The sequence below is a fragment of the Orbicella franksi genome, chromosome 9 (genome assembly GCF_964199315.1).
Source record: "Orbicella franksi chromosome 9, jaOrbFran1.1, whole genome shotgun sequence".
In the NCBI taxonomy this organism is placed as follows: domain Eukaryota; kingdom Metazoa; phylum Cnidaria; class Anthozoa; order Scleractinia; family Merulinidae; genus Orbicella; species Orbicella franksi.
In genome coordinates this window covers 10708286-10734159 of record NC_138153.1, presented here as the reverse complement: position 1 = coordinate 10734159, position 25874 = coordinate 10708286, and the positions used below count along the sequence as shown (strand labels likewise).

At 39.2% G+C, this 25874-nt stretch overlaps 1 protein-coding gene across 2 annotated transcripts; it reads left to right on the top strand.

Annotated features, from left to right (window-relative positions):
• Nucleotides 1-2853: 2853 nt before the first annotated feature.
• Nucleotides 2854-23551, top strand: LOC145498366 (neuronal acetylcholine receptor subunit beta-3-like). Of its 2 annotated transcripts, none has more exons than XM_081478291.1 (7): nt 2854-4051; nt 10504-10667; nt 12056-12100; nt 12247-12356; nt 13230-13471; nt 14512-14949; nt 20387-23551. In XM_081478291.1, the coding sequence occupies exons 1-7, from the start codon at nt 3889-3891 to the stop codon at nt 20752-20754; spliced, it is 1530 nt and encodes a 509-aa protein (XP_081334417.1). In that variant the 5' UTR covers nt 2854-3888; the 3' UTR covers nt 20755-23551. The 2 variants fall into 2 exon arrangements, with proteins under 2 accessions (XP_081334417.1, XP_081334418.1); XM_081478292.1 differs by lacking the exon at nt 2854-4051 and adding an exon at nt 7291-7410.
• The last annotated feature ends 2323 nt before the right edge of the window (nt 23552-25874 follow it).

Sequence of the window (25874 nt, the reverse complement as noted above, 5' to 3'; positions counted from 1 at the left end):
CAAAAGAGTCAAGAAATAACGGAAATTAGCACAAAATCAAGCCAGAATGCTTATGAAATGTAAAAATTCATGAATCTGTAAAATTTGATGAAGAAAACTGGAAAAGATAAATAATCACGTCAAAACAAGTTGATTTTTGGCCAGACTTACATGAGATTTGCGGCTGCCACAGCAGCGTCACAAATCATGGACACACAATTACATATCAAAATTTCCGCGGAGGATGAATGAACAATTTTTGAAAGTTTCAGTCCCTTAGAGTAAATCCTCTCTTCAAAACATTGGAATAATCTTATTAAGAGTGGTAATTTTGAAAATTCAAGATCTCGCTTTCCGCAAAATCTTGAATCTTCAAGATTTTGTAACTCATGCAGCGTATGACAACTCACTGATGTAACTCACGAGGGATAACTCGCCAAATGGGCGATCCCCATCTAAATTTATTTGTATCATGGTTTCAATGAGTTGTAGTGGTCTCCTTTTGCAAAGTAAGTCATGACTGAAATAATATCAGTATGTAAATTGCTGAAAATGATATGATTTTGTTCCCTGTGTTTCTTAATTAGAATTCCCCTAACCTCCGGCTTGTGGACTCCTATGAGCGATTTTCAAAACCTTGATTTATAACCATTTATAGCCGAATCAGCACACCGCCTGTACATTATTGATTAAAAAAGACTTAATATATATGAAAGATATGCTTTTGTGTGTGTGTGTGTGTGTGTGTGTGTGTGTGTGTGTTTTTTGTTTTTGTTTTTTCTAATAATTAGGTTTTAGGCGATGAATCCAGAATCCAGCAGAGGAGAACTGGGAACTATACATTTTTGCGATCCGCCATCTTGCTGTGGTGTTCAGCTGTGGCAAGTACGGCCCGGTCCAAACGCCGCTCCACTCATGTGCCGAACCAAACTTGATTAAGTTCGACTTTAGGGCGACTCTGAAGCGACGGCTGGTTCAGACGGCGTTCTTGCGTCTAACTTAATTCGGGAAGCCGGTGGTAACAATTTTCGACGAGAAAATACACGTTCTGAATTCAAGAACTCTGTCCAAATAGAAAAGCTGTGACTAACATTTCGCTGTTATAGCAATATTTAAGGAAGCAAATTCAAACTCAAGGTTCAGTGTTTGCATTTAGACAGGTTTTCTCCCGGTTAATTCGACTTGTTAAAGGAAAATCAAATCTCATAAGCTGGGCTGTTATCACGAAGAAAAAGCAAAAAATGAATTTGCGCGAAAGAAACTCGCTTATACAGTCCCGTTTCTCATAAATCGAAGGCATATTTTGCTGTCTTTATTTTTAGCGACGACTTCGAGCTTCATGCATGACTGGTCACGCCACTCAATTTTGAGCCAATCACGAGTCCCGTTATATGAAAAAACATTACAGTAATTTATGCATTAGGTTCGACACATGAGGAGAACGCCGTATGAATCAGCTGCCGCTCCAACGTCGCATAGTGCGATAGACCCTGCCGAATTCAATGTTGTTTGCCGCACCAAACCTAACCTGCCGAACCAAACTGATTCAAACACCGCTCTTCTGCCGTACTTAGCTCATCAGTTAGGTTCGGCGCATGAATGGGGCGGCGTTTGGAACGGGCCTAAGGCTTGTAGCATTAATGGCAAAAATCATGATGTTGGATTGAAACCTTTTTTGGTCTTATCTGGGCGACTGGTTATCTGTAATCCACGCAAAGACACTTTGTTTTCTTTTATCAACAAGAAAGCAGAAGAATGAACTCTGGGCAACATATGCAAATAGGTCCAATATCGGGCGCAAAATATGTACTTCCCGTTTGGGTAGCCTGTTCACGGACCCTTTATTTTGTCCTGCGTTCATCGAGATCGCAAGCTTAGCACTGACATATTAACCCAGCGCGTGTGATATGAGCGAGCCAAAACGCAAGGGGGCGGGGTTCGCTCGCACGAAGAAAAATACCTCGTTGCAAAGAAAGTAAACGTCTGTGGAAAGGCTACGTTTGATGGTTGTCGTTATAGCAGTCGGTTGTTTAGGACACTTGAATGCTCATTAATTAAGATGTAATGTTCTATTTCATCCTGCTGAGTCATTTTCATCTTATTACACGCTTGAAATGATTTTTTTTTATACCTTAAAAACCTGTTTTGCTTATCCACCATAGCAACAACGCAACAACGCAACAACTGCTTAATGGATGCGCGGATGCGCGTCGAGAGTTTGGTATAAAACAAACACGAGGAAAATAATACATTGGAGGTCTCACAGACTGAATTGCATTGAGAGATATCTGGGTTTTGATTGTCACACGAAGTTAGAATATTATCCTGTACAAAGAACTCCGCACAAATCATAGTAAACTATAACTACATGCGGGATCAACTGATAGAGAAACAAAATATATAACAGTTTTGGGCAAATGGTAAACAAGATATGGTCACCCGTCACATTAGCTGAATTTTTATTACGACCACGTCTAATAATAATAACGGCCACGTTTTTCGCCCGATCAACAACCGTTTGTTCTGGGAAGTAGAGTATAAAATTGTTTGTATGAACATTTTGTTTTTTCACCAAAAACGGTCCGTAAAAGATACTTTCCAAACTTCATCTACGGGAAGTCTAATTTATTTACTTCGGGGTATTACAAAATGGATACAAAAACGGACCTTACTTTGAGAAAACTCACTCAGTTTAAAGTCACTGATATGCCGTCTTCGTTGCCATAGTACATTACATGACCAGTATAACATACAGTGTGATGAAAAAAATGTATCTGTTTCCAAAGCTCAACCGCCTGTAGAAAATTGCGTCTAGGCGACTGATTAATCTGTTATCTACGCCACTTGTTATCTGACATCCAAGCAAAGACACTTTTCTTTTAACGACAGGAGAGCAGCAAAATAAACTTTGAGCAATAATTATAAGAAAATAAGCGCAATATCGGGTACAAAATGTTTACTTCCGTTTGGCTGAGTGTCGTTATAGCAGTGGGTCGTTTGTTCAGTTGAATTTACATGCCCTTTTACCGATCGCGACAACTAAGCAGCAGATTGGACCCCGGGCGATATCGGCGAATAAGAGCAATATCTACTTCCCGTTTGGCTGCTTGTGGTTATAGCAGTGGGTTGTTTGCGGCACTTGAATTTTCATCGATTGAGATATGTTTCATTTCATCCTGCTTAGTCATGTCTATCTTATTACGCGCTTGGAATGCTTGTTTATGCCAGAGAAACCGCTTATGCTTATCCACCATAACAAAAACTTAACAACTGATCAATGTATCCTCGTCGACAGTTTGGTATAAAACAATCCGGGGGGATACTCTGTAAATCTTTGGGTAGGGGTGTGCCGCTGGAATACTGAAACCCTAACCCTATACCAGACCATGATCAGCTGGATTTTGCAACGCTATTCTAGCCTAGGCCCCCCCAAACCCCTACACTACCCCAGACTAGCTATTTTCAATGAAGGAACTTTATCACTATTGTAGTCCAACATACGCTAACTAAAAGGCCAATATCTAGCTTGCGAATACAGCCGCCTCTCGTTCGCTCCCGCAAAATCCCATTTTAGACTAAATTATCTATACGCTGGCCACTTTTCCGGTAAATTATACCCTGCTCTAGACCAAAACTGGCTGATTTCTATTCCCTATCCCACAGTGAACCTGCCTGAAAACCATACCCTTCACAGCGGCATATACTGATGAAGCTTATATATCGGAGTACCCCTCCCCCCCTCGGAAAAACAATCACTAGGGAAATAAACTCACCGTGTCAAAACAACATTTTTAAACGCTCATTATGCTCTATAAATATCGTGACTTCGTCATTGCCCAACAATTTCCCTTTGAAACAATTCGACACTTGTTGCGACTGATTTAATGCTAACATATAATCATCAATAGAATGACTGGTCAACTACGTAAACACGTCAGGCGACCACAACAACACATGATAAAAGCGCACGGTGAATGTTTATTTTCCTTGTTGTATAGTGTAACGTCGTCGTGCAAGGCTGAAATGGTGTGGCTAGCTCAGTTTTGTTTGCTCTTATTTCTTAATTCACCTGGTAAGTTCACTTTGTTTTAAACGTTTTTTTTTTTTTTTTTTAAAGAAAATATTGCAGCTGCACGCATGAATAATCGTTATTCCCTTTGTGAGCTTTTGTGACCAGAAAATTTGTCTTAGTTTATCACGTTTGTTGGAAGAACGCCCGAATGAATGTTATGTACAAGCAACTACGGAACAAGTTTGGGGCTCGATTTCTCTTGAAGTTAGAGATGAATGTAACAATTTTCAGCCGTTTTTTTATAATTAACTGGAGATCTACAACATTGGGTTTCAATTAAGGATGCTTACACAGTATGAAACCGTGAAGTGTTGTGATACAGGGCTAGCAAAGGTTGACAGTTTGGTTGGAATGATGCAGCCCTCTATTATCATTGCAAGTTGCTCCATGTAACCTTTGTAAGTTGTTTGCAAGTTGTATTTTAAATCTTTTCCGTGCTATCAACAGTGAAATATATGCTCTGAGTTGTCACGTAACAATCATTTTTGTAGGCTCTATGAACCGTAGAACATGTTGATCGTGAACCGCTAGGAAATCAGTCATTGATTGATAGCTCAAGTTGTATACATAGATGGTGAAAAACTTCAGCCGGGATATCGTTAGCATCACTTGTTTAGCAACACTGGACGACCAAGGTAATCATCGAAACAGGTGCAAGAAAAGTTTGACCGGGCGTTGGAAGCCGGAGCTGTTCGTTGACTGCCATTCCAAAAGCCATCCCCATTCAATCACGTTTTATATTGTTCGGCATGCTCTTGGGCAATCCCTTTGCTGTCTGTATTTCGGTTTGATTCACTGACTAACGACATGGTAACTAAGAAATGTTTGAAGATGCTGGGTATTAATCGATAAACAACTGCATTGTTTGCACTTTAAAAAAATCCAGAGTTGAAATATAACTCTTCAAAAGTGGTTTCTCTACTAAGATAACAAAAATCATCCTTAGAAAACAAAACAAAACAACAACAAAAAACGCCAGAAAAATATGTTATTTATGCATCGCTTTTAAAACAGCTGTACCGACATGAACTTTTCTTTGGGTTTAAATCGTTTTTATTCATATCATCACATTTTATTACTCTATTTTTTTTAGCCTGAGTAAGCTTGTTAGATTAGGTAAAAGGTCCAGGCTTACGTATTTTCCTTAGGACGCCCACTCCATTCCCTGCCAGTCGCAGTCGATAGCGTTCTAGCTGTGTCCATTCACGAATTCCAATTTGAATTTCAAAGCTTAATGGAGCAGGTAAAGCCAATAGCTAATGTCACACGATTTACTGTATTGTTCAAGAAGCGATGGCCGCATAAACAGATCAACCAAACAGGAAACTTAGTTGATGTGTTAGATTTCTTTCCTTGAGACAACTCAGTGTTTTGGAAGCAACACGCAAAGCTAAATTACTAAACCCTTGAACTGACCTTCTTACATCGGTGGCTTTCTTAATAATTTTTTCCTTGGGAAATTGATACATTCATACATTATTTAACAACTATAGAGACAACGATTCCCATGTTGACATGGACATGTCGCAACGCGAATGGAAAATTGGAAAATGGAGAGATGAAAAGACAAGCTTTCGTGGAGTGTTTTTCGTAAGATGTCTCGTGCCTTTCAAGGCTTCACAAACGTTTCCCGAGGCTGCTCATAAACAAGGAAAAAGCTAAAAATAATATTACATTTCCGCAGAAGTGTGCATAAGTTAGCACATCGTTAGTGTTATTGAATAAATGAAGAATTGAATAGTCGACGTTTTTAGCACCTTTTGCTGTTCATTTACAGAAAATAAACATTCATTTGTGTCCAAATTTCTTTCATTATGGTGAATAAACTCTCATTAACACAAATATGACCCTCATTTGAGCGTAAGAAACGTTCAAGAATAACATTTACATATGTATTAACATTCAAAATCATCAAAAGATAAACAATACCTTCATTTGACATTCATTGACTGTAAATGTATTTTCATTTTGGTTGAAATAAAATTCGTTGTCTCGAAACGACAATCATTTACACTTTAGGACAATCCGTTTTCAACAAAAGACTTTCAATAACACAATTTGCATGAGAACTCACAATCAATTGCATTATTATGCAACCATATCCATGAAGGTAACAATCTTTAGTGCGGTAAGACAAACATTACCGTGTTTTCACCAAACATTAAGAGAAAACAATCGCTCATTCGCGCAGTTCTTTTGAACAGAGATATCTCGCCCAATTTTCCTCGAAATTTTGATTATAGAACAAGGGACCATATGTACTTTTTTTAAAACATATTGTCACAATCCTCCCCTTCCAGATATATGTAAATTCGGCCACTTATGAAACTTTTTGTGTACAACTCAGAGGGCGCACTACAGTATACGTGTGTCATAGTGACAGTTAGATTTCTCCAGAAATGCCACGAAGAAATAGAATCCCATTTGAACACCGCGAAAGGATAGTCAGGGCCTTTGAAGATGTCAAAAGAGACGAAGCAAGACGCCAGGGAATTGCTCTGTGAAATTATCGCACGCAGCTGTTGCAGCAAGCTCTACAACGAAATATTGGTACCACTACGGCAGCTAAATGTGGACAGTGGTTTCGTTTCATGGAAACGTATTTGCCACGATGCCTCAATAGTGAGGCAATTGAAGGATAAATCGTTCAGCGAATTTGATATTCTATCTTTCAAAAATAAATGTTATTATGGCTGTAATGTTTGTCTCGCCGCATTAAAGATTGTTACCTTCATGGATACGGTTGCCTAATAATGCAATTGAATGTTAGTTCTCATGCAAATTGTGTTATTGAAAGTCTTTTGTTGAAAACTGAATGTCCTAAAGTGTAAATGATTGTCGTTTCGCGACAACGAATTTTTTTTCGACCAAAATGAAAATACATTTACAGTCAATGAATGTCAAATGAAGGTATTGTTTTCTTTTGATGATTTTGAATGTTAATGCATATGTAAATGTTATTCTCGAACGTTCCTTACGCTCAAATGAAGGTCATATTGGTGTTAATGAGAGTTTATTGACCATAAAGAAAGAAATTTGGCCACAAATGAATGTTTATTTTCTGTAAATGAACAGCAAAAGGTGTACTCGGGCTTCCGTAGGAGAGCCCGAGTCTCAGCTTAGAATGCTGACGTTTTGGTCGCCAAAAGGCGGGTCGCGGTCCAGGGCGTTCCGTGCGTAGACCATGGAAACTGGGGACGAGAAACGCGACATTGCTCGCTTTTCGTGACAGAATGCGGTGTTTTGCGAAGAACGTTTTGGCAAGAATCGCGCCTCATACATTCATCTCACCTACAAAGATGTCGATCGTTTTCAGAAAGGGCCCGGTCCACGAATCATATTGCTTGAAAGCCAGCCAGGTAAGCAAAGTTCACGTTCGAAACGTTCTCGTGAGACAATAACTGAGCCGATTGCGGTATGAGTTCAATCTACGAAAACACTGGCAAAAAATAGGCAGTCAATGACGGTATGTGGCTACTGCTGTTATTATTTAGAACATTGCAGTAAAACAAATCATATTGCAATAAAACGAGCTAAATACGAAAACGTTTTTGGACTCGTAGCTCATTAAAAACATGCCGACTTGTTTCTTGCACCGCGCAAAATATGTCGATCCCCAAAGTTGTAAAGATAAGACTTTCGGTAACTGAATTATCTTACCTCCAAGTTAGTTGACTTTCTGGTAGAGTGCAGGAAAAAAATAACGTGTGAATTTGGAGGCACATTGTGCGGGAGAATTAAACCTTCGATTGTGCGGGGAATTGTGCAGAATTATTGACGAACCAATGTTCTTGCCAAGTCTTAAGGAAAATCTGCATTGACGATAGTTTAGCCAGTTATTTCACTAGTAGTTCAAATATATTTAGCAGTCTTAGCAATCGCCAATTCTTTTAGAAAACTGTGTCTGACTGCAAAAGAAAATCATGTTGCGTGACATGAACTAGACGAGCATGAAACCAAAATAAATAGCAAAACAGAATTCCGCATCTTCCCTTATAAATGAGAGTCCTTTTTTAAAAATACACCTGCCTTGATTCAATAAAAATATGTAGCTTGAATATTTCTTTATAAACTGCGTTAAGGGTCGCAAATTCTTGGAAGTTATCCACAAAATACGCAACTTGAAAGTTTATGCAAATTATGCGCAATGCAATTTGAGCCTAGTCACAGCACCGTTGTTTTCGCGATCGAGTTTACCATGATTCGTTTTGGCTCTCTCGAAAGGAGATATGACTCTCGAAAAGAGTTTAAGATCGCAACACGGCAAAGATGTTCAGCTACACAATTTACTCGGATCGTCACGACCAGCAAACAAACTTCGTACAATTTCTGTTAGCATGTAGAAAGTAATCACCATAAGTTGTAAAAGACCTCGAAAATTCTATGCAAACAACTTCTCGATTAGTGCGTAGGCAGCTGTGCCTCATTCTTGAACCAAAATGGTTCAAACTCACAACTTGCGATAGAATGAGGAGGATACTCAACGAAGCAACTTGAATAGTAAATATTTAAGCGGAATTCTTTTGCTAAAATATCCTGATTCTTTAATTTGCTTTTATTGTGTCCAATACGCGTTTTCGTAAAGTACGATTTGATACTGTGGTACGAAGCCCGAGTAAACGCTCTTAGAGCGTCTAGTTTTCTTTATGAGAAAGCTCAACGCTTTTTAAATTCAGCTGACCTTGGAATTACTATAAAGAGACCTCTCTCTGACAGGAATATCTGGAGGTTAAAGGAGCACTATCATAAGCAGTCAAGACACAAAAGACATTTTTTCATTGTGAGACGGCGTAGCCGAGTGGTTTAGGGCGCTGGATTTGCTCTCGGTAGCGGTAGTTCTTGGTAGTTCAACTCCTCGACCGCGTTGTGTAAATAGCCATCTGGTCAGCCTCCAACCAGTTGGGATTCTTCATAGTTAACGTTATTAGCACATGTAAGGGCCCATTATCCGATCTATGCGCGCGCTCGCGCGCGTTGTTAAGGAGGTGAAATTTCACTTCCGGTTACTTACGTCAGCCTGAGCGCAGAAAATAAAAACAATTCAACAACTTCCAAATTCGCTCACATTTTAGATCGGCTTTGTGTTTCACAAAATGCAAAGTAAAAAAGGTACAAGCAAAGACAAAATAAGAGAAAGAGAGAAAAACAAGAGCAATAGAAGGAGAAAAACTAACTCTGTGTAGCTTTGTCTGATCTTACCGAAGTGTGCTGGAAGTGTAAATTGCGCACGCGCTGATAGGGTAACTTCCAATATATATCGGGCGTACTTCCGGTTTCTTTAAATGCTAAAGGAAACACGGTTTTTTCTTAAATCCAGCCTTTTTTGACGGATTTCGATTAAAACCAACGTTGGAAACATAGCTATGCATTTGTTTTTCAAAATCATGCTTTTTTCAGAAAATTACGAAGTTTCTAATATTTTGAAATTCTCTCAAAATCTGAAACAAAATCTATGCATAGCGTAATGAAGATTCAAATTAAAATATTAAATCAATGAAAAAAATTCCGATAAAGTAATTTGCCTAGGAGCCTTTGCGTTTTTTCAGTATTAGTCACATGACCATGGGCGTGGCCTGATGACGTCATCACTAGTGTTGCCGATCATGAAAAAGTTAAAACGCATTATTATCATCTGTAAAACCAATGTATCCGATCTCGCTTCGATAACAATTACTGTATAGGTGCACTGAAGTTATAACAAATGATAATGATATAATGAGTAAAGCATGCGCAAGGATGTGATGTCAAATTGAAAGAGTCTGCCAGGAGTTTTCAAAGTTTGTCCTCGTGTCTTAAAAAAATAGCTTAAACAAGTTACAATTTGTGCGGGCGTTCTCCTTTACCATTTGGTGCACGAACGAAAGTACTTAGTCATAATTTTAGCACTTTTGAGACCGAAATTACAGCAAATTTGCCGTCAAAGTGTCCCTAGCCTGCGAACAGGCTCACGGTTGGGGAGCACACGCGCTTTCGCACGAGACTCTTTTCTTGCCCAGTCACCTTGCTCGCCGACTCGTTCTTCGCCGCTCGCTTGTGCATGGGACTTAAAGGTGAGACTGCTCGCAGGTTATAGTATCACTTTCTATGATATAGCGTTTGTAGAGCTTCATGTTAATTGTATTGCCCATTTAGGTTTTCCACTACTCTTCCAGATAAGCCAGCGTTATTTGCAGCCAGTGCGGAATTTGCGTGTGGTTTTTCAAAACCATGTGAATAAATGAATGAACATTAATCAATGAATGAATGAAATACTGATTCATTGAATAGAATAGGTCATTTCCGAGCTAAAGCCTCTTTCTCAAAGCGAGTCTTGGTGCCCATCCTTTCATATGCAAATTAAATTCATTTTGATATGAATGGTTGTGTTCCAAGCCTCGCTTTGATAGAGGTGCTTAGGTCAACACGGAAATGGGCTATTATTTCGCTAATCAATTGTATTGTTTGTTTTGAAGTCGTAGTAGGACAACAGCAGCAGCAACTTATACTACAGTCAGCTGAGTTCCGCCTGAGGAATGATCTCTTTCGATTCTCTTTCAAAATGGTTCGTCCGGTGTTACAGCCATCAGATGTCGTGAATGTCTTCTTTGATGTGGAGCTCAAGGCCCTTACTGAAGTTGTAAGTCAACGTCATATCCCAACATCTTAGAAAAGTATGCTCCTTTAAGAAGATCTGGATCAGGATTTATGATCTAAGATCACTCTGATCATAGTGCATTAAAGAAACTGATGAATCCTTATCAGAGCGGAATCTTCCGTTCTTTTGATGGGCCATGGTGCAAGTAAACTTCAATGGTCAATCCTGATCCCCATCAGTTCAAAGAAATGCACTCCAGCTTAGCTATAGCTGTTACGAAGAGATCTCAGTGTCTTGCTGTTACTTCGTCCCTCAAAGCAAACGATGGACCATTTACTATTAATTTAACGTATGATTATGATATTTTACCAGACTAAACTATACAGTTGAAAACAGCAATATTCGGTTAATTTTGATGTGGTGCACTCTTCTGCTCTTTTGTCAGTTCACGTTAAGTTATTCTGTAAGTGTTTGCGCCTGTTTTTAGAACGGAGCTCCAGGATAAGAAATGCATGGATCTAAACGTTCGTAATGTGAGACATCACGTAAGCGAAACTTAAACTCGCCAAGGTCTTAATTAAAAGTACCCAAAGTGAGAGTGTGAAATGGTCCTCAGTTTCAAAGTCACATTTCTTGACGATGATTTGGTCAATTTGAAAACGAAAATGAAGATCATGTGCAACTTAAAACATCTTGGAGTTTCCCAGAAGTGTCAAACCGCTCTGTTTCAACGCGTGTAGTTATTCAGCGAGTGCTGATTACGAGACTTTGCTTTCACGGTGTTTCGAGTCCTCATTTACAGATCGATTGAACTTTAAGGGAGCTAATTCCAGGATGGTTCGAGTTCTTTGTTTGTATTACGATCCACCTAAGACCCAATCATTTGGTTTCTACTACCTCTTTAGTGTCATTCTCTGAGGTTTCTTTAGTTTTAGGTTATAGAGGTAGTTTTGAACATCGATAGAAAATAACTCACCTGCAGTTCTTTGAACCAGGTTTTACTTATGATTCATTTAAATCATCGGCCCAAAATGTCACAAGCTTTTTAGTCTCCATCTGAGGAGGTGATAGAATCTCATATAAAGTAGAACCCGTTTAAATGTCCAGCTTCGAACCCCGAAATTGGATTCGTGCTAAAATAGTTGTTATATTTAGGAGGGTTTTAAAACGTGAAAACTGACGGACAGAACGTTTCCATAGTGTCAAAAATTCTAACGGAGTAGTCGTAAGGTGTGGTGCAATTATACCAAGACGAATCGAGTCAAGAGTCTGCATGCGCAAGTGCCTGAGGTTTTACTCGTATTCTCTCGGCATTCCTGTACATCTTTATGAATCATTTTTCATCTGATTCGAAAGCCAATTTCCATTGCTGACTTGAAATGTTACTGCTGCCGGCAGAGTTAACAGGAAAAAATTTGCTTATTTCTCAGAACAACAAAGATCAAGTTATTACCACGGAAACGGTCATCACGCAGGTAAGAACTGATAAGCTAACCCACAAAGAGAAACTGAACTTGCAATTGCATAATTTGAAACGTGACATCTTTTAGGAGGACAAAATAGATGCTGAACATAAAATAAAAAACGGACTTATACGTTTCTTTTTTCTACTGTTCTAAAGAAATGGAATAACCCGTACCTCCAGTGGAATCCTGCTGATTATGACGGAATACAAAAGATTCTTGTGGATCCAAATGAAATATGGGTTCCAGATATAGTGCTGGAAAACAAGTAAGTCAGTGTGCTTTAGCAGACATTTCAGCTGATGAGAAGAAAGGTAAAGGTAAAGTCTGCATACGAGCCAAGTGGCCCATCAGGCCGGAGCTTATCCTAGTTTCTGTAGCATGAAGCGACTAGGAGTATTTCTACTCCCCCCTGGATGGGATGCTAGTCCATCGCAGGGTTACCCCCAGCATTAAGTTCGCCGGTACCCATTTATACACCTGGGTGGAGAGAGGCACTGTGAGAGTAAAGTGTCTTGCCCAAGAACACAACACAATGTCCCCGGCCAGGGCTCGAACCCGGACCGCTCGATCCGGAGACGAGCGCACTAACCATGAGGCCACCGCGCCTCCCGATGAGAAGAAGCTGAACCCTTTTTACGAAATCATGCTCGAACGATAGACAAGTCTGACTTCAATGTGGAAAAACTTCAACACGAGACAACTTCATTTATATTGGCTAAATTTCATTCTTACAATGATTCCACTAACGTTCCTTGAAACTACAGCACGACTCATAAAAAAATACACAGCGGTCCCAAACTAAAATGTTCAATCAGCAATTAGACTAGAAATGTACGTTTTCCATTAGTGAATGTAAAAGCGGGCAAGACGTGTAAATAATTTAGCAGAAGGATCCACTGCAAAACCTAAAGTGTTGTGTATTTTACAGTCACAAATCGAAGATAATTTCCCTTTCAAGAGCAACGCGTACGCGACTGTGTCTAAATCTCTTAGCGAATGAACACCAATGGATAGCCAATTAGGGAGATTCGTGGATCTTCAATAGAACACGCCACATTTTCGTCTCTGTATTTATCTCGCAGTGCTGATACCCACGACCGCCCATGCAATTTAATTATCCTTTTCTATTTACTTTTAGTGCCGATGATGAGGTTGTTCAAGCAGGCCACTTGGAAAAATTCCGAAGTTGGGTGCTACTGAAGAGCGACGGAAATAATACGTGGCTGTCCCCTGCAACTTTCAAGAGTACCTGCACCCTCGACGTACAGTTCTTTCCTTTTGACAAACAGAGGTGTAACATGGTGTTTCGATCGCTGACCTCTGATAGCTCCATCTTGAACATTGACACGAAACAAATTGAGAGCGAAAATCCCGAGGAAGGTAGGAATACATAAAAATTGGTAGAATAAGTAAGATCCTTGCAAATACGTTTCATTTTCATCGGGATAAACGCAGAAAACTAGGAATTCTCAATTAAACACGAAAAACTCCCTCTATTTTACTGCATTTTCAAACACCGAGAAGAGAGCTCAAGATACAACGATCAGTGGAGTATATTTGACTAACTATGGAATGTGGCAAAAAAACGGTCTCGATTGTATTCTTTACCTTCTCAATCATAACTAAAAATAAGGAAAAAACGATCGAAGAAGAAACATTTTAAAATTTGTGCTAATTAAGATCAGATATTCAATGGACGCCAATTACGATTTCCTTTGTCAGTTTCACGTTGGTGAATTATTTATGACTACGAGAATGGGTATTTCATCACTCGATCCTTTTTACAAAGGATCAGCAAATGTTTTGAATTCATATCAACATGTAACCCTCCGACGCTCGAAGGGGTGGGGGGGGGGGGGGTGGGGATGATGGCCACCTTTCCCCAGCCCCAGAGACTTTACTCAATTTATTAAAAGACAAATTACTCTTGATGATTTATCCTTCGCAGAAATTTTTGAAATAGTAACTATCCCTCTACGTCGTAAAATATTACCATGGTGAATCCATCACGAAAAATTCGTCGTTGTATTTCTTTTTATGTACTCTTCATTTTTCCACTGAGTAGCATCGCAGAATTGGTACGTTTTTGAAATTCCGAGTTAATTTTACATTAATCTTTGTTTTTTCAGTTCTGACTTTACTGAAAAAACAAACAAACTAACTAACTAACTAACTAACAAATAACAAAACAAGAGACAAATCCAAGATGTCGGATCTAAGCTGGAGGATTTGACTAATGAAAACCTCAAGGGTGGCGAACAGCCAAGAATGTTCCATTTGCGAGGTAGAGCTGTCGATTAAGACAAGGATTTCGAGTTTGAACAGGATTTTTAATTACGTAGACGTTTATAAACATCAAACACTTTCGAAAACTAGTAAAAGAAAACGCCATTCGTTTTCACTTCCACTTTTTCCTTCAGATCTCAAACTAAGTACATCTAATGGTTACTGGACACTGCGAAGTATCGAGATCAAAGGAGGAGAGTACAAGGGCAGTCGCGATCAAAAATTCCGCGAGGTAGACTTGTCATTTTTCATTGGACGGAGGCCCACGCATTTTGTTGTCTTCTCGATCGTCCCCTGTATGATCATCGGCATGCTGGTTCTGGTGAGTTTCTTCATTCCAGCGGAAAGCGGCGAGCGAATCGGCCTGTGTGCAACCATTCTGTTGGCTGTCAGCGTATACCTGCTCGTTGTCACTGAACAGCTTCCGGAACAGTCGGAGACACTGCCCCTAATTGGGGTTTACTATATCGTGATCATGTTTGAGATTGGACTGGCGCTGGCCGCAACTGTTCTCGTATTGATGGCTCACCACGCTACCTCAGAACCACCCCGCTACCTGGCTTACATTACAGGTTAGTTTAGTAACATTCACTCCAGGAGTAGTCAAGCTCGTGCGAGGCCCTGTGGCCTCATGGTTGGTGCGCTCGGTTCCGGATCGACCGGTCCGGGTTCGAGCCCTGGCCGGGGACATTGTGTTGTGTTCCTGGGCAAGACACTTTACTCTCACAGTGCCTATCTCCACTCACGTGTATAAACGGGTACCTGCGAATTGAAAGCTGGGGGGTAGCCCTGCGATGGACTAACATCCCATCTAGGGGGGAGAAGAAACACTCCTAGTCGCTGTATGCTACAGGGATAAGCTATTAGCTATAGGCTGGTGGTTGATTTTGCAAAATGTGATCTTGTAATCTCTGTTGCCTGGAAACATTACAGGTCGGCATACACGAGGGGACTAGTCCCTGTAACTAGTCCCCTGAAGAGTTTACACGAAGGGACTGGTCGCAGAAACTTGTCCCACGTACGAACAGTTCACACGAAGCGTTTCGAGGAACAAGTCGCACGGACTTGTCCCAGAAATTCAAACCAGTTTGAATTCGTGGGACTAGTAGCAGGGACCAAACTAGTCCCCTCGCGTGTGTCGACCTTTTCTAATGATGATAATAAACCGTGCTATAGGATAACACAAAATGTCATCTTTTACACAGCTCTTTGTTACGTATGGCTGTTAGCTCTTTACTGACTCTCGAGAATTGAGCATTATTCCGAAGTGACGATATGATAGCATCGTCCATGTGATAACTGGGAAAAGAAAGGAACTAAAGAACTATACGCTTCTTTTTCACCAATATGACGACTAATAACATTTGCTTTTAAGGGACGGACCATTAGAAAATTGATAAGGGGGGAGGGGGGGTGGGGAATTTTCAGCTTGCACGATTTTTATTTTTTCGCTCACTGCTTGTGCAGAAAATTTTTTTTTCATGTGAAACCCTCTGCACGAATTTTTTTTTTCAGACAAATATTGCTTGTTTTTGAACAGTGAAATCTTGATTCATTATCTATGTTGTTTTACTTTATAAATTATTCTACACTCGCAGCAGATCAAAGGATACAGACCACTTTTTAATGCCAATTCTTTTCGAAAATGTACTCACAGTGAGAGCGGAGGAAGCCGCTTGGAGTGGACGGCTTCCCTTTGCATTTTTTCAGTCCCTGCCCTCTAGTAATGCCTCTCTGGAATTCCTCTCCCATAGCCCATCATAATGATGCCATACTCCATTCACCAAAACATCCCCTCTGTGTAAAATGGGGTTGACTAACCTACAAGACTTCTGCGGTTCGTGGCATTTGTACATTTGCCGTTCACTGTTCAGTCACTCGACCTTTTTTTTGTAGCTTCACTCGTGTTTATGAAGGGCACTTCATGTTGTGTAATAAGGAGGAATTTTTAGTAGAGTTGAGCCGTTAGATCGTGCTTTGGCAAATTTCTATAGGTCGTAGGTCTGCATGGTTTCCGCTGTTATCTGCGTGTCGCTTCGTAGAGTTTGACACCTCTGTAACTTGCCATGTTTTTATGCATTGCTTAGGCTCATTTCTATTGCAAGATATGCTTTTAAGTGTCCACGAATTTGCTTTTGAGGGACAAAATACGAAATTTACCGTCAACTTCGAGAAAGCTGTACGTTCGTCTAGAGACATTCTTATGTTTCTTGCAGCTATCTGATCGAGCTTATGTTTCTGTTGCTCGGTGTATAGGTTTATTCCTCTTTAGGTCGTTCTGGCACCACATGATTCAAATGTACCGGTTTACGCACGAGTCCTATTGACTGTTTTGCGTGTTGTATATGCCACTGTTCGGCGTAGTTCAGGCAAGACCATGGTTTCGACCCTCCATGACGATCTCATCAGTTGCCGGTATTTCTAAACTGCTCTGTACGTCTGTCGCACTAGATGAGAATGTTAAACATTCTGCGGCTTGGCACAAATTTCTCGTAGTGTGCACCCTTGTGGCGGGATCGAAAATGACTGGTTTCTATTGGCTATAACAGCTAGCTATAGAATTCTTATTCAAGGGGATAAGATCCATCCTCTAATTAACAAATAAAGAAGCCTCGACTGTGCTCTGTTCTGTTGTAAAGCACTTAGGAAGCGGTAGAGCACGAAAGAAGTGTAGGGGAAAACACGAGACGTAGTCGAGTGTTTTCCCCTACTTCTTGAGTGCTCTACCGCTTCCTAAGTGCTTTACAACAGAACAGAGCACAGTCGAGGCTTCTTTATTTGTTTTATGATGAAGAATCCGATAATTTCCTCACGAATTTGGCTGAATTTTTTCAAACCAAACTTTATTTTCCAAACGAGCAAAAGTGGCGTCAGCCGTGAACTGTTCTCTGATAAAGCACGCTAAAATAAGCCAATCAGAATCCTTGTTAGAATTGTTCAAATAATTTGATTGGCTAACGAAGCGACAGCTGTCAATCACAAACTGGCCTTCAGCTAAGCTTTCAGTTTCGAGTAGTTTGAGCGGCTTTCGAGAGAAGAACGATGCCTTCGAAGTTCGATTTTCAGTTAAATTTTAAATACGGATCTAAAGGCAGGTGAAGGTTTATAGTCCAGAGGAATACGGCCATATTGTGGCCCATGAAAACGTGCACTTTTCCAGTGGAAATTACGAAACGGGGAGCTCAAAGCCTGCGGATGAAAATGCAAAATGCCGAGTCGAATTTGAACGGAGCTACAGTTATTTACGGCTTGTAGCCGCATGCAGCAAGATTGCCCGAACTAGCGTAAGAGTTAGAAAGACTAAACGGCTCCCACTGGTTCTACTCCAAGCACAGAAGAGAATATTAGAGCAAGCTTTGCACTGACCACTCGTCGGTTCACTTCGCTGCGATGACCGGAGAACGAGCATTACTACACTACATGTAAGTGTTGTTTGAGCAATTGAGCATTTTTACAAAAATAAAGCTTCTCATCGTAAACAGAGACAGTTTAGTTGTTGTTTTCTGTCGTTGTTTTACTTCTTAAGTATAATTTCTGCCTTCGTAACAAATATAATGTCTTTTATCGAAGCACTGTTTAGGTTGAGAATTTGTTTATTTCGCTACGTGTTTTGTCGGCGGGAATCTAGCAAAACTTCTTATTTTAGTACAGTTTTAACACTACTGTTGCTAACCGAATGGTCTCTGTGAGCCATATTTACTACAGACAAATAGCTCGTTTCCATTGCGTTTGTCTGAATCACAGGGGATGTTTAATTTGGGTCAAATTTGTCAAAATTCCGAAGCAAAAATTTGAAGGCCAAGTTACCGTCATCAACCCGTGCTCTGTTCTCTGATAAAGCACGCTCTTTCAGCCAATCAGAGCGCGCGTTGTATGGAAACTTTATTATAATTTTTATTGTGGGAACGAATAATTTTATAGAATATTTATAAAGATACCAAATTCTAATATTTATTTATTACAATTTTATTTTATTATCTGTATAGGTAATCATACGGTTTCGAGTTCAATTTGGAATTAATTTGCAGTTGTGAGTTTTTCAAAAAGCTGAAATTGCACGAGCCGCTTCGGCGAGTGCAATTTCAGCTTTTTGAAAAACTCACAACTGCAAATTAACTCCAAATTGAACGAGAAAAACCGTATGATTACTTATTACTAATATAAACATGAAAAAATTCGCGCGGAGGAAGTGTCGGAAGATCTTTCTTGAAACCATTTTTTCTCATTTGAGAAAACTTTTTTCAAAGTTTCAGCACAAAATTTTCGTCATCATTTTACGTGATATTATTTTCTTAGAAAAGTTCCTATTGTCTTTCAGTCAATCATAATCCAGAATTTCGATGTGTAATTTGCACTGGTGTTACACTTTTTGCACTGATGATACACTTTTTACACTGGTGTTACACTTGAACTGCATTGCTCTTAGCCAATCAGAATCGAGTAATTTTTTCATGTTTATTATTATTATTATTGTAATACAGTATACAGTGTATGTTGTAGGTACACTAGCTGTAATTTGAAACAAAAACAAGGTTCTAATTGTCTCCTTTCAATAAGACAAAAGTGAGTTTTGTTTATTCATATCGTGCCTGGTAATATTGCTGATTTCTGAATGATATTTCTGGCTTTTGTAGTATGAATTAATTTATGTCACCTTATATTTGTCATTTCATGCAGTGTGAGGGAAACACTTCAGGGCCGGGTTGCTCAAAAGCCGGTTAACGCTAACCCAGGATTAAAAATTAACTGAAGTATTAATTTTTCTTGTATAGAAATGTTTTAACTGTTTTGTGTAGTTTGAGCTTAGTCAAGCTCAAAACTGAAGGACAAACATTATAAACAGAAAACCTCACCGAAAAGTTACAAAACTGAAATCAAAATTCTTGCTAATCGTGCGTTAGCTTAAGGTGGCTGAACACAGTTTTTGATACCTGTGTTTCATTCACCTTTTTCTCTAAAACCCTTCATCTCTCGGTCGCCAAAAATAGCATCAAGCAAGTTAACAACACAAACTTTGGTTTTTTGATGGTTAAGCTGGTAAGTTAACGCCATTTTGCTAATAATTTAACAGAGAGATCTTTAATTATACCTTGTTGAAGGTTTACTGTAATATTTAGAGTTTCCTTTGTTAAAGTTCAATTATTTTCAATACTCCAGTTACTTATTTCCTAAAGTATCTTCGTGCCAAATTTCGTGAAATTCTAATGAGTGGTTCTCGAGAAATAGGCGTATTTCCGAGAGTGCAAATTTTCATTCAATCGCAATTTTTTGACTTACTACGCATGCGCTGCATTTAGCTGGGTTCTTTCGGTAACAAAGAAAAAGCTGAGAATTGCTGAGTTCTTTCCATCTTTACCTTTTCTAACATATATTTGTGATAAAAGACTAAAGCCATCAACACACTGCGTTCAATTATAGAGAAAAATAGCACAGATACTGCGGGTGTTGAGTAAATAAAATTATCGCTCTATTGACGGCATGTTTGTCTTTTTGCAATCCTTGTGCGCGCGCTGAATTGCATCAGCAAAAGCGCGCGCGAAAACTGTGTTCGGCCACCGTAATCGGGCTTTGAACAACCCGGCCCAGTGCACTATTAAATGTCTTTATTTATTTATTATTAATAATAATATAGCAGGGCCTGGGGTAAGGCCCCAAGAATATTTTGAATAAGAATTATTTTTAATAGACACTGGCAAATTTTATCTATTAAATAAAAGTCACAATTGGACCTTCCTTCTGCATGAGTTTTTTTCTTTACCTTCTTCTTTGCACGAATTTTTTTTCTTGGCATTTTCCCTTGCATGAAGTTTTTCTGGTTTTTTACCCAGCACTCCCCATCACTTATTTAATGGTCCGTCCCTAAAAGCCGAAACATATGCATAGTTCGATAACTTATTAGCTTGTCCTACTCCATGCCCATTTATTATTATTATTATTATTATTATTATTATTATTAATAAACTGGGCCAAACTGACTAAACTGGGCCATTTGTTATTTTTACATTTCAGTTTTGAACAGGATTGGTTGCAGGAAAAAGAAGACACGCAAGAGTTTCACGTTAGGCTCTCCAACCACTGTTAGAGTTGACGCAGAAAACACCAGCACGACGGTGGTCCAAAACGATAACGTTGAGCTGGGAGAGGCGGGGAGGCAGTCACCAGCGGCTGATTTGCCAAAAGAGCAACGGCCGTCAACTGCCTATTCCATCGTCCAACTTGTTAATGAAGAAGACGAAAACCAAGAAACCTGGAAGGAGATCGCTCGTGCGCTCGATCGCATTTTCTTCTGGTTATTTTTGACGCTGTTTGTGGTGTCGTCTATTGTTGTTTACGGACAAGCAGGACGGCTAAGATCGCTTGACTCATTCGATGATTAAAATAATTTCCTCTGGTTTTGTATTTAGAGCGGTTTTCAATTGATGGCCACATCGTAACATGATTTAATCAGGACTCAAAAACAAAAAAAGCAGAGCATCCTTTCCAGGGGGGAGTAGTAATACTCCTAGTCGCTTAATGCTACTGAAACCAGAGATAACCGCCAGCCTGATGGGCCACCTCTTAGTCCGTATACAGGCTTTACCTTTTTTTTCAAGAAAAGAGAATGGAAGGCTAAAGATCATATTTCATACTGCTTTACACAACCACTAAAAATTATGGAAATTCATACGATTTCTATAGACGAAAAGAAAAGCAAAAAGATAATTTTTTCCTACCAATTGATGAAAACAGGTGAGCTAAAAACTGTGGTCATCTTTTGCAGCAGTTAACAGCCGCCATGACGGACATCTTTTCTTGGGGTTATTTCCATAATAGGGAACGCCAGCAGCCATGTTGCGACGTCACTAAGGAATACAATTCCCCATGTTTTGTTAATTTCTTTGCAGCTCGCGGAAACCTTTTCAAATCTTTCGTAATCAAAAACCGTATTTAACTAGCAAAAAATCGTTTTAAACTTGCCAGCAGTTAATCAATCAACAAATCTCTTTTTTAATTTGTCAAAACGCTTAACTGCATGCTAGTCTCCAGGTATGCCACGAAATCCGTAATTGCTTTTGTTTAGCCTGCAGCACTTTTTGATTCCGTGTTTTTACTGGGAAAAGTCGCACTAGCTAATGAACCAAATAGAAACCAATTACCAATTTATCACGTACCTGAGATTTCCTGGGCTTGACGCTAGTTAGACGTGTTTTTGATACCAATTCTAACTGACTTGCCGAATTTGTGAATATTCGCTGTGAGTAGTATATGTATTGCTCTGGTTTTGGTTCGACGACACAGTTGTAAACCGCTCTATTTACATTTGTTTGTTAGTGAAAGTAAAACGTAAGGCTCAATAAGGCTCTCATAAAACAGCACAAACTGCACAAAATATCGATAAAAAACCCCGACAGTTACCAAAAGGATCAAGCAAACAAACAAACAAACAAACAAAGCAAACAGAGAGACGGAAAGGCAGACAGACAGACAGTGTCACATGAAGCCACGGATTGAAACCTTTCATTCAACTCATGGTCACACGCTAACGTGTTAATGAAAGCCAAACGGTTTCAAAAAGCTAGAACTTCATTGTATAGCATAATAAAAATTACTCCATGGTGAAAAATATCGTCATAAACGAGGGTCATAAAAAGGGTAATTAATTCATATTACTTTATATGGCACTTTAATTACTATTTGTATTCAGTATATTTCACAGATTTGTACTCGCACCTTTTTTGTATCCCTCACGTATTATGTAACTTTTTCACTGATTTGTACTATTATTCTACATTTTGTAATTTACACCTTCTTGTTACCTACTTTATATAAAGTCACTCACTTGTAGACATCCTTTGACTGAAGATGGATACTGAGTATTCGAAACATGTCTTACAAATTTAAAAGGCGTGTCGTCTTTTTTAAATGTTTGACTTTGTATAGCACTATTTGTTTTTTATCTCCAACCCCTTCAAACTACTGGTATCAAACAAACACATTTTTAGTTTTCCCTGTTATTTACATGATTCGACTTTAAATTGGCGTTCAGAGCTCAATAGCGTAACTGATAGTGCATGCAATATACGTCAATTATAATCATGAAGAAAATAGAGCTCCAAAGTCCGTAATAATAATGTCAACGTTTTGTTTTTGTTTCATTCTTTCGTGACAATGGAAGACAAGAGATGATGAAGTATAAGAGGAGAGTTAATCTCCAATAAAGATGCATTGTCACTTATAATCCATCAAATATTTTCGCTCGCGCGTTAGTGTTCTAAACGCGTCACGTGACTGAATATGCCCCTGCTAAAACTGGGGAATATCCGAGAGATATTCCCCAATTTTCAAAACTTCGCGTGTTGCGAAAATATTTGAAGGATGATAAACACAATAGCTTCCATTTGGCGCGAAAATATGCTCAGACATTTGTCCTTGGACATTATCTGTTCCTCAAAGTTCACAGTTTTCCTCACGCTACACTCTCGGAAAACTGTTCACTTCAGACAGACAATGCCGGCGGACAAACATCCGAGCATATTTTCGCGCCAAATGGAGGCTGTTTCTCCAAAATAGACGATATAAAAATTAAAAGGAATGTCAGTCTTTTTTTTTTCCTCCACTCTGTTATCTTCCTTTTCTTGCTCTTCTCTCTATTTTATATTATTACTTTTCTTTTCGCTTGGAGTGATTTTAAGGCACTTTGGAGTTGTGCAATCAAAGTGCATATGGCTGTTTTGGTCTTGACACGGTTTTCATAAATTCAATCATATATATTTATTCTTGTGAATAAGGTCTATACAGGGATTGGCTGTCTTACTCTTCATTAGACTTCTCCAGGCGTTCAGTTAGTTGGGGCGCAGCACGAAAAATAGCGCGCGAAAAAATAAAAAAAGCCGCGCTGTTTTATTTTTTCGCGCACCGTTTTTCGCGCTTCGCCCAAACTAACTGAACGCCTGGAAGAGGCTAACTCTTCATCCTCTCGTGTCGACTGTTCCACTTAGAGAAACTTAAGCTCTTCTTCTCTTTCCAGGGCACGCGTGCACAATACGCGCATTGAAAAGGAATTTGTTATTCTACAACTGTACATCTTGGCATTGTAAAATTGTGCTACTGCGAAAGCGTGAATGAAATAACAACACTGGAAAAATACCTTATGTTTATAAACTAACAAAGACGACGTATGAAGACATGATTGATCAAGATCATGATTGATTGTGTGTATAACTGCGATGATCAATCATGTCTTCATATCTTTCTCCACAGTTCAAATGTATGATCTTCCAAATATTCACTTGCAAAGACGACGTATTCGTAAATCCCATTTTTCTTAAGCCTTCTCTCAATGGTATCTTATTCACTTCAGATTGTTTCTCTTCGCCAGAGTCCTACTCATGACCCATAGTCAACATTCAACTGCATACGACAAAGGAGAATCACTAATCCGTCAAGGTCCACATCACATACCTCTAAAAAGCAAAACTTTGTAATTTCATGCCAACATCGACATTTTTCACAGCTAATATGATGACGAACTTGGATTTTATCGCCCAATTAACCGTCACATCGGTTCAAGTGGCTCAAACTATGCGAATCACTTTGCAGCAGTTTATTTTGAAGAAAATTTCATTTCAATGCAAATAACTTCATTTTTACAATAAATTCAGAAATTTTGGCGCGCTCATTGGCTAATTTTTATTGCCAATAAGCGGACAGACACATGAATTTATAATTTACGCGATGCGTCAACGAGTGAACAACAATTTGACAATTTGTTGTTGTAAAAAAAAACAAACTGACCTGAGTTTTTCATGCGTCTGTTCTCTTATTGACAATGAATTTCGTCATAACATTGTAAAAGTAGTCTGCGGATCCACTCGGCTATCGCGTTGTGGATCCACGGTTACTTTGACAATGTCATGACGAAAATCAAGATCAATAACAAAACAGACGCATGCAAAACAGAAGTCAATAGACCATTTTACAGTTGTCTGCTCAATGCCCTGGCCTTTGTATGGCAGCGAGGCTAGAGTTGACCTTGTTTTGAGACAGACCTCACTGCTTTTGTTGTGTAAAACAAGTTGTTCTGATGCTAACGAGGTGCATTTACATGACAAAAGCAGTGAGGTCTGTGTCAAAACAAGGTCAACTCTAGCGTCGCTGCCATACAAAGGCCAGGTCACTGAGCAGACAACTGTAAAATGGTCTATTTGTTAAATATACAGCGGCAAAATTTTAGCCTGAAATGTCAGTCATCTCGTGACTGACTCGTCAACTCTGATGAAGGTGGACAGAAGCCACCGAAAATTCAGTACAGAAACAGCAGATCGGATTCCAAAAAAACCTTGACGAATGTCTATCACCGATCGCAGCACTGGAAGCAGTATTTTCAGCCACATCAAGCCCGATATTGCTGGGATTTTGTTTCACGAGTAGCTCTAGTTTATGTTGAACGTCTCGAAAATCGTCTGATTAAAAACAAAATGCATCCTGACTGAACGAAAATTAAATCAAAACAAACCAAAGGCACCTATATAGAAAACGATATGACAGTTCACTATTATAATACGTCAAATTTGACATATAGTATTAGCTAGTATTGCATTGCATTATGTGTACTATGCTAAAAAAACAATTTGCGACACGTGTGATTGCGTGCACGATCAGCTTCTGAAGAATAATTTCGGGCTGCCAGGTTTTTGGAAGCCCAATGACTGACCAACTTCCCGTGAAAAAAACAAGTTCCCTTATTAAATAACAATCTACAAAAACAATTCACCCAAAATCATCATCAAGCAGTTGCAAACACATGTTTTTCTTAAGCAGTAGAAAACAATTGTCATGTATTTCCCAGCAAACTGATGTTCGTTATTCACTTCCATTTACATCCTAGCTCCCAGGTTATCAAATAGTTATTACAGCGGTGCCATCTCAATTTTCTTCAACTACCCGGGAGAAGGGAAATTAGTTCGGAAAATCGGGGGCCTCGGACAATCGATGGTTCTACTGAAACACTTTCCATCTGATAATTTACTATTTCAGGAGTGTCAGCAAAACAAACCACGCTATTAATTGAAGAATGACATACCAGCTAAATAGTGTTATCCATTGACCAAACGGGGACACAGTGGAGAGAGCAAATGTGAGAGTAAGTGTTTATACTTCATTTAACCTTTGGAACCAAAGTCCAAAATACTAGAGTACAAATTTATGCCACTGCTTGTCTCAAAGAGTATGGAGCTTTAATTCAGCGAAATAATTACAACAGTAACGGTGACCGGTACGTTGTAGACAAATTGTTTTGCGCGTGCGTTATTAACTAGGTAAATTTTACAGTGCAGTCGTCCTTCGCCGCAAAAAAGCAAAAACCAGACGATAAAGGTATGCGTTATTTGGAGGTCGTGAAAAACGACACCTAGTTGTACAGGTTTGTTTTTATTTCCAATAATGAGAACGTTGAATTTCGATTTTCAGTTGAACGATAGTTATGAAGCCGAAAGACAAACTGAATGGATCTCGAGCA

What these genes read in the sequence shown, in the direction of transcription:
- LOC145498366 (XM_081478291.1), top strand. Translation starts at nt 3,889, where the DNA reads ATGACTGGTCAACTACGTAAACACGTCAGGCGACCACAACAACACATG. An exon ending in CTTATTTCTTAATTCACCTG is followed by an intron (nt 4,052 to 10,503) that starts GTAAGTTCACTT and finishes TTTGTTTTGAAG; the next exon opens with TCGTAGTAGGACAACAGCAG. An exon ending in CTACCTGGCTTACATTACAG is followed by an intron (nt 14,950 to 20,386) that starts GTTAGTTTAGTA and finishes TTTACATTTCAG; the next exon opens with TTTTGAACAGGATTGGTTGC.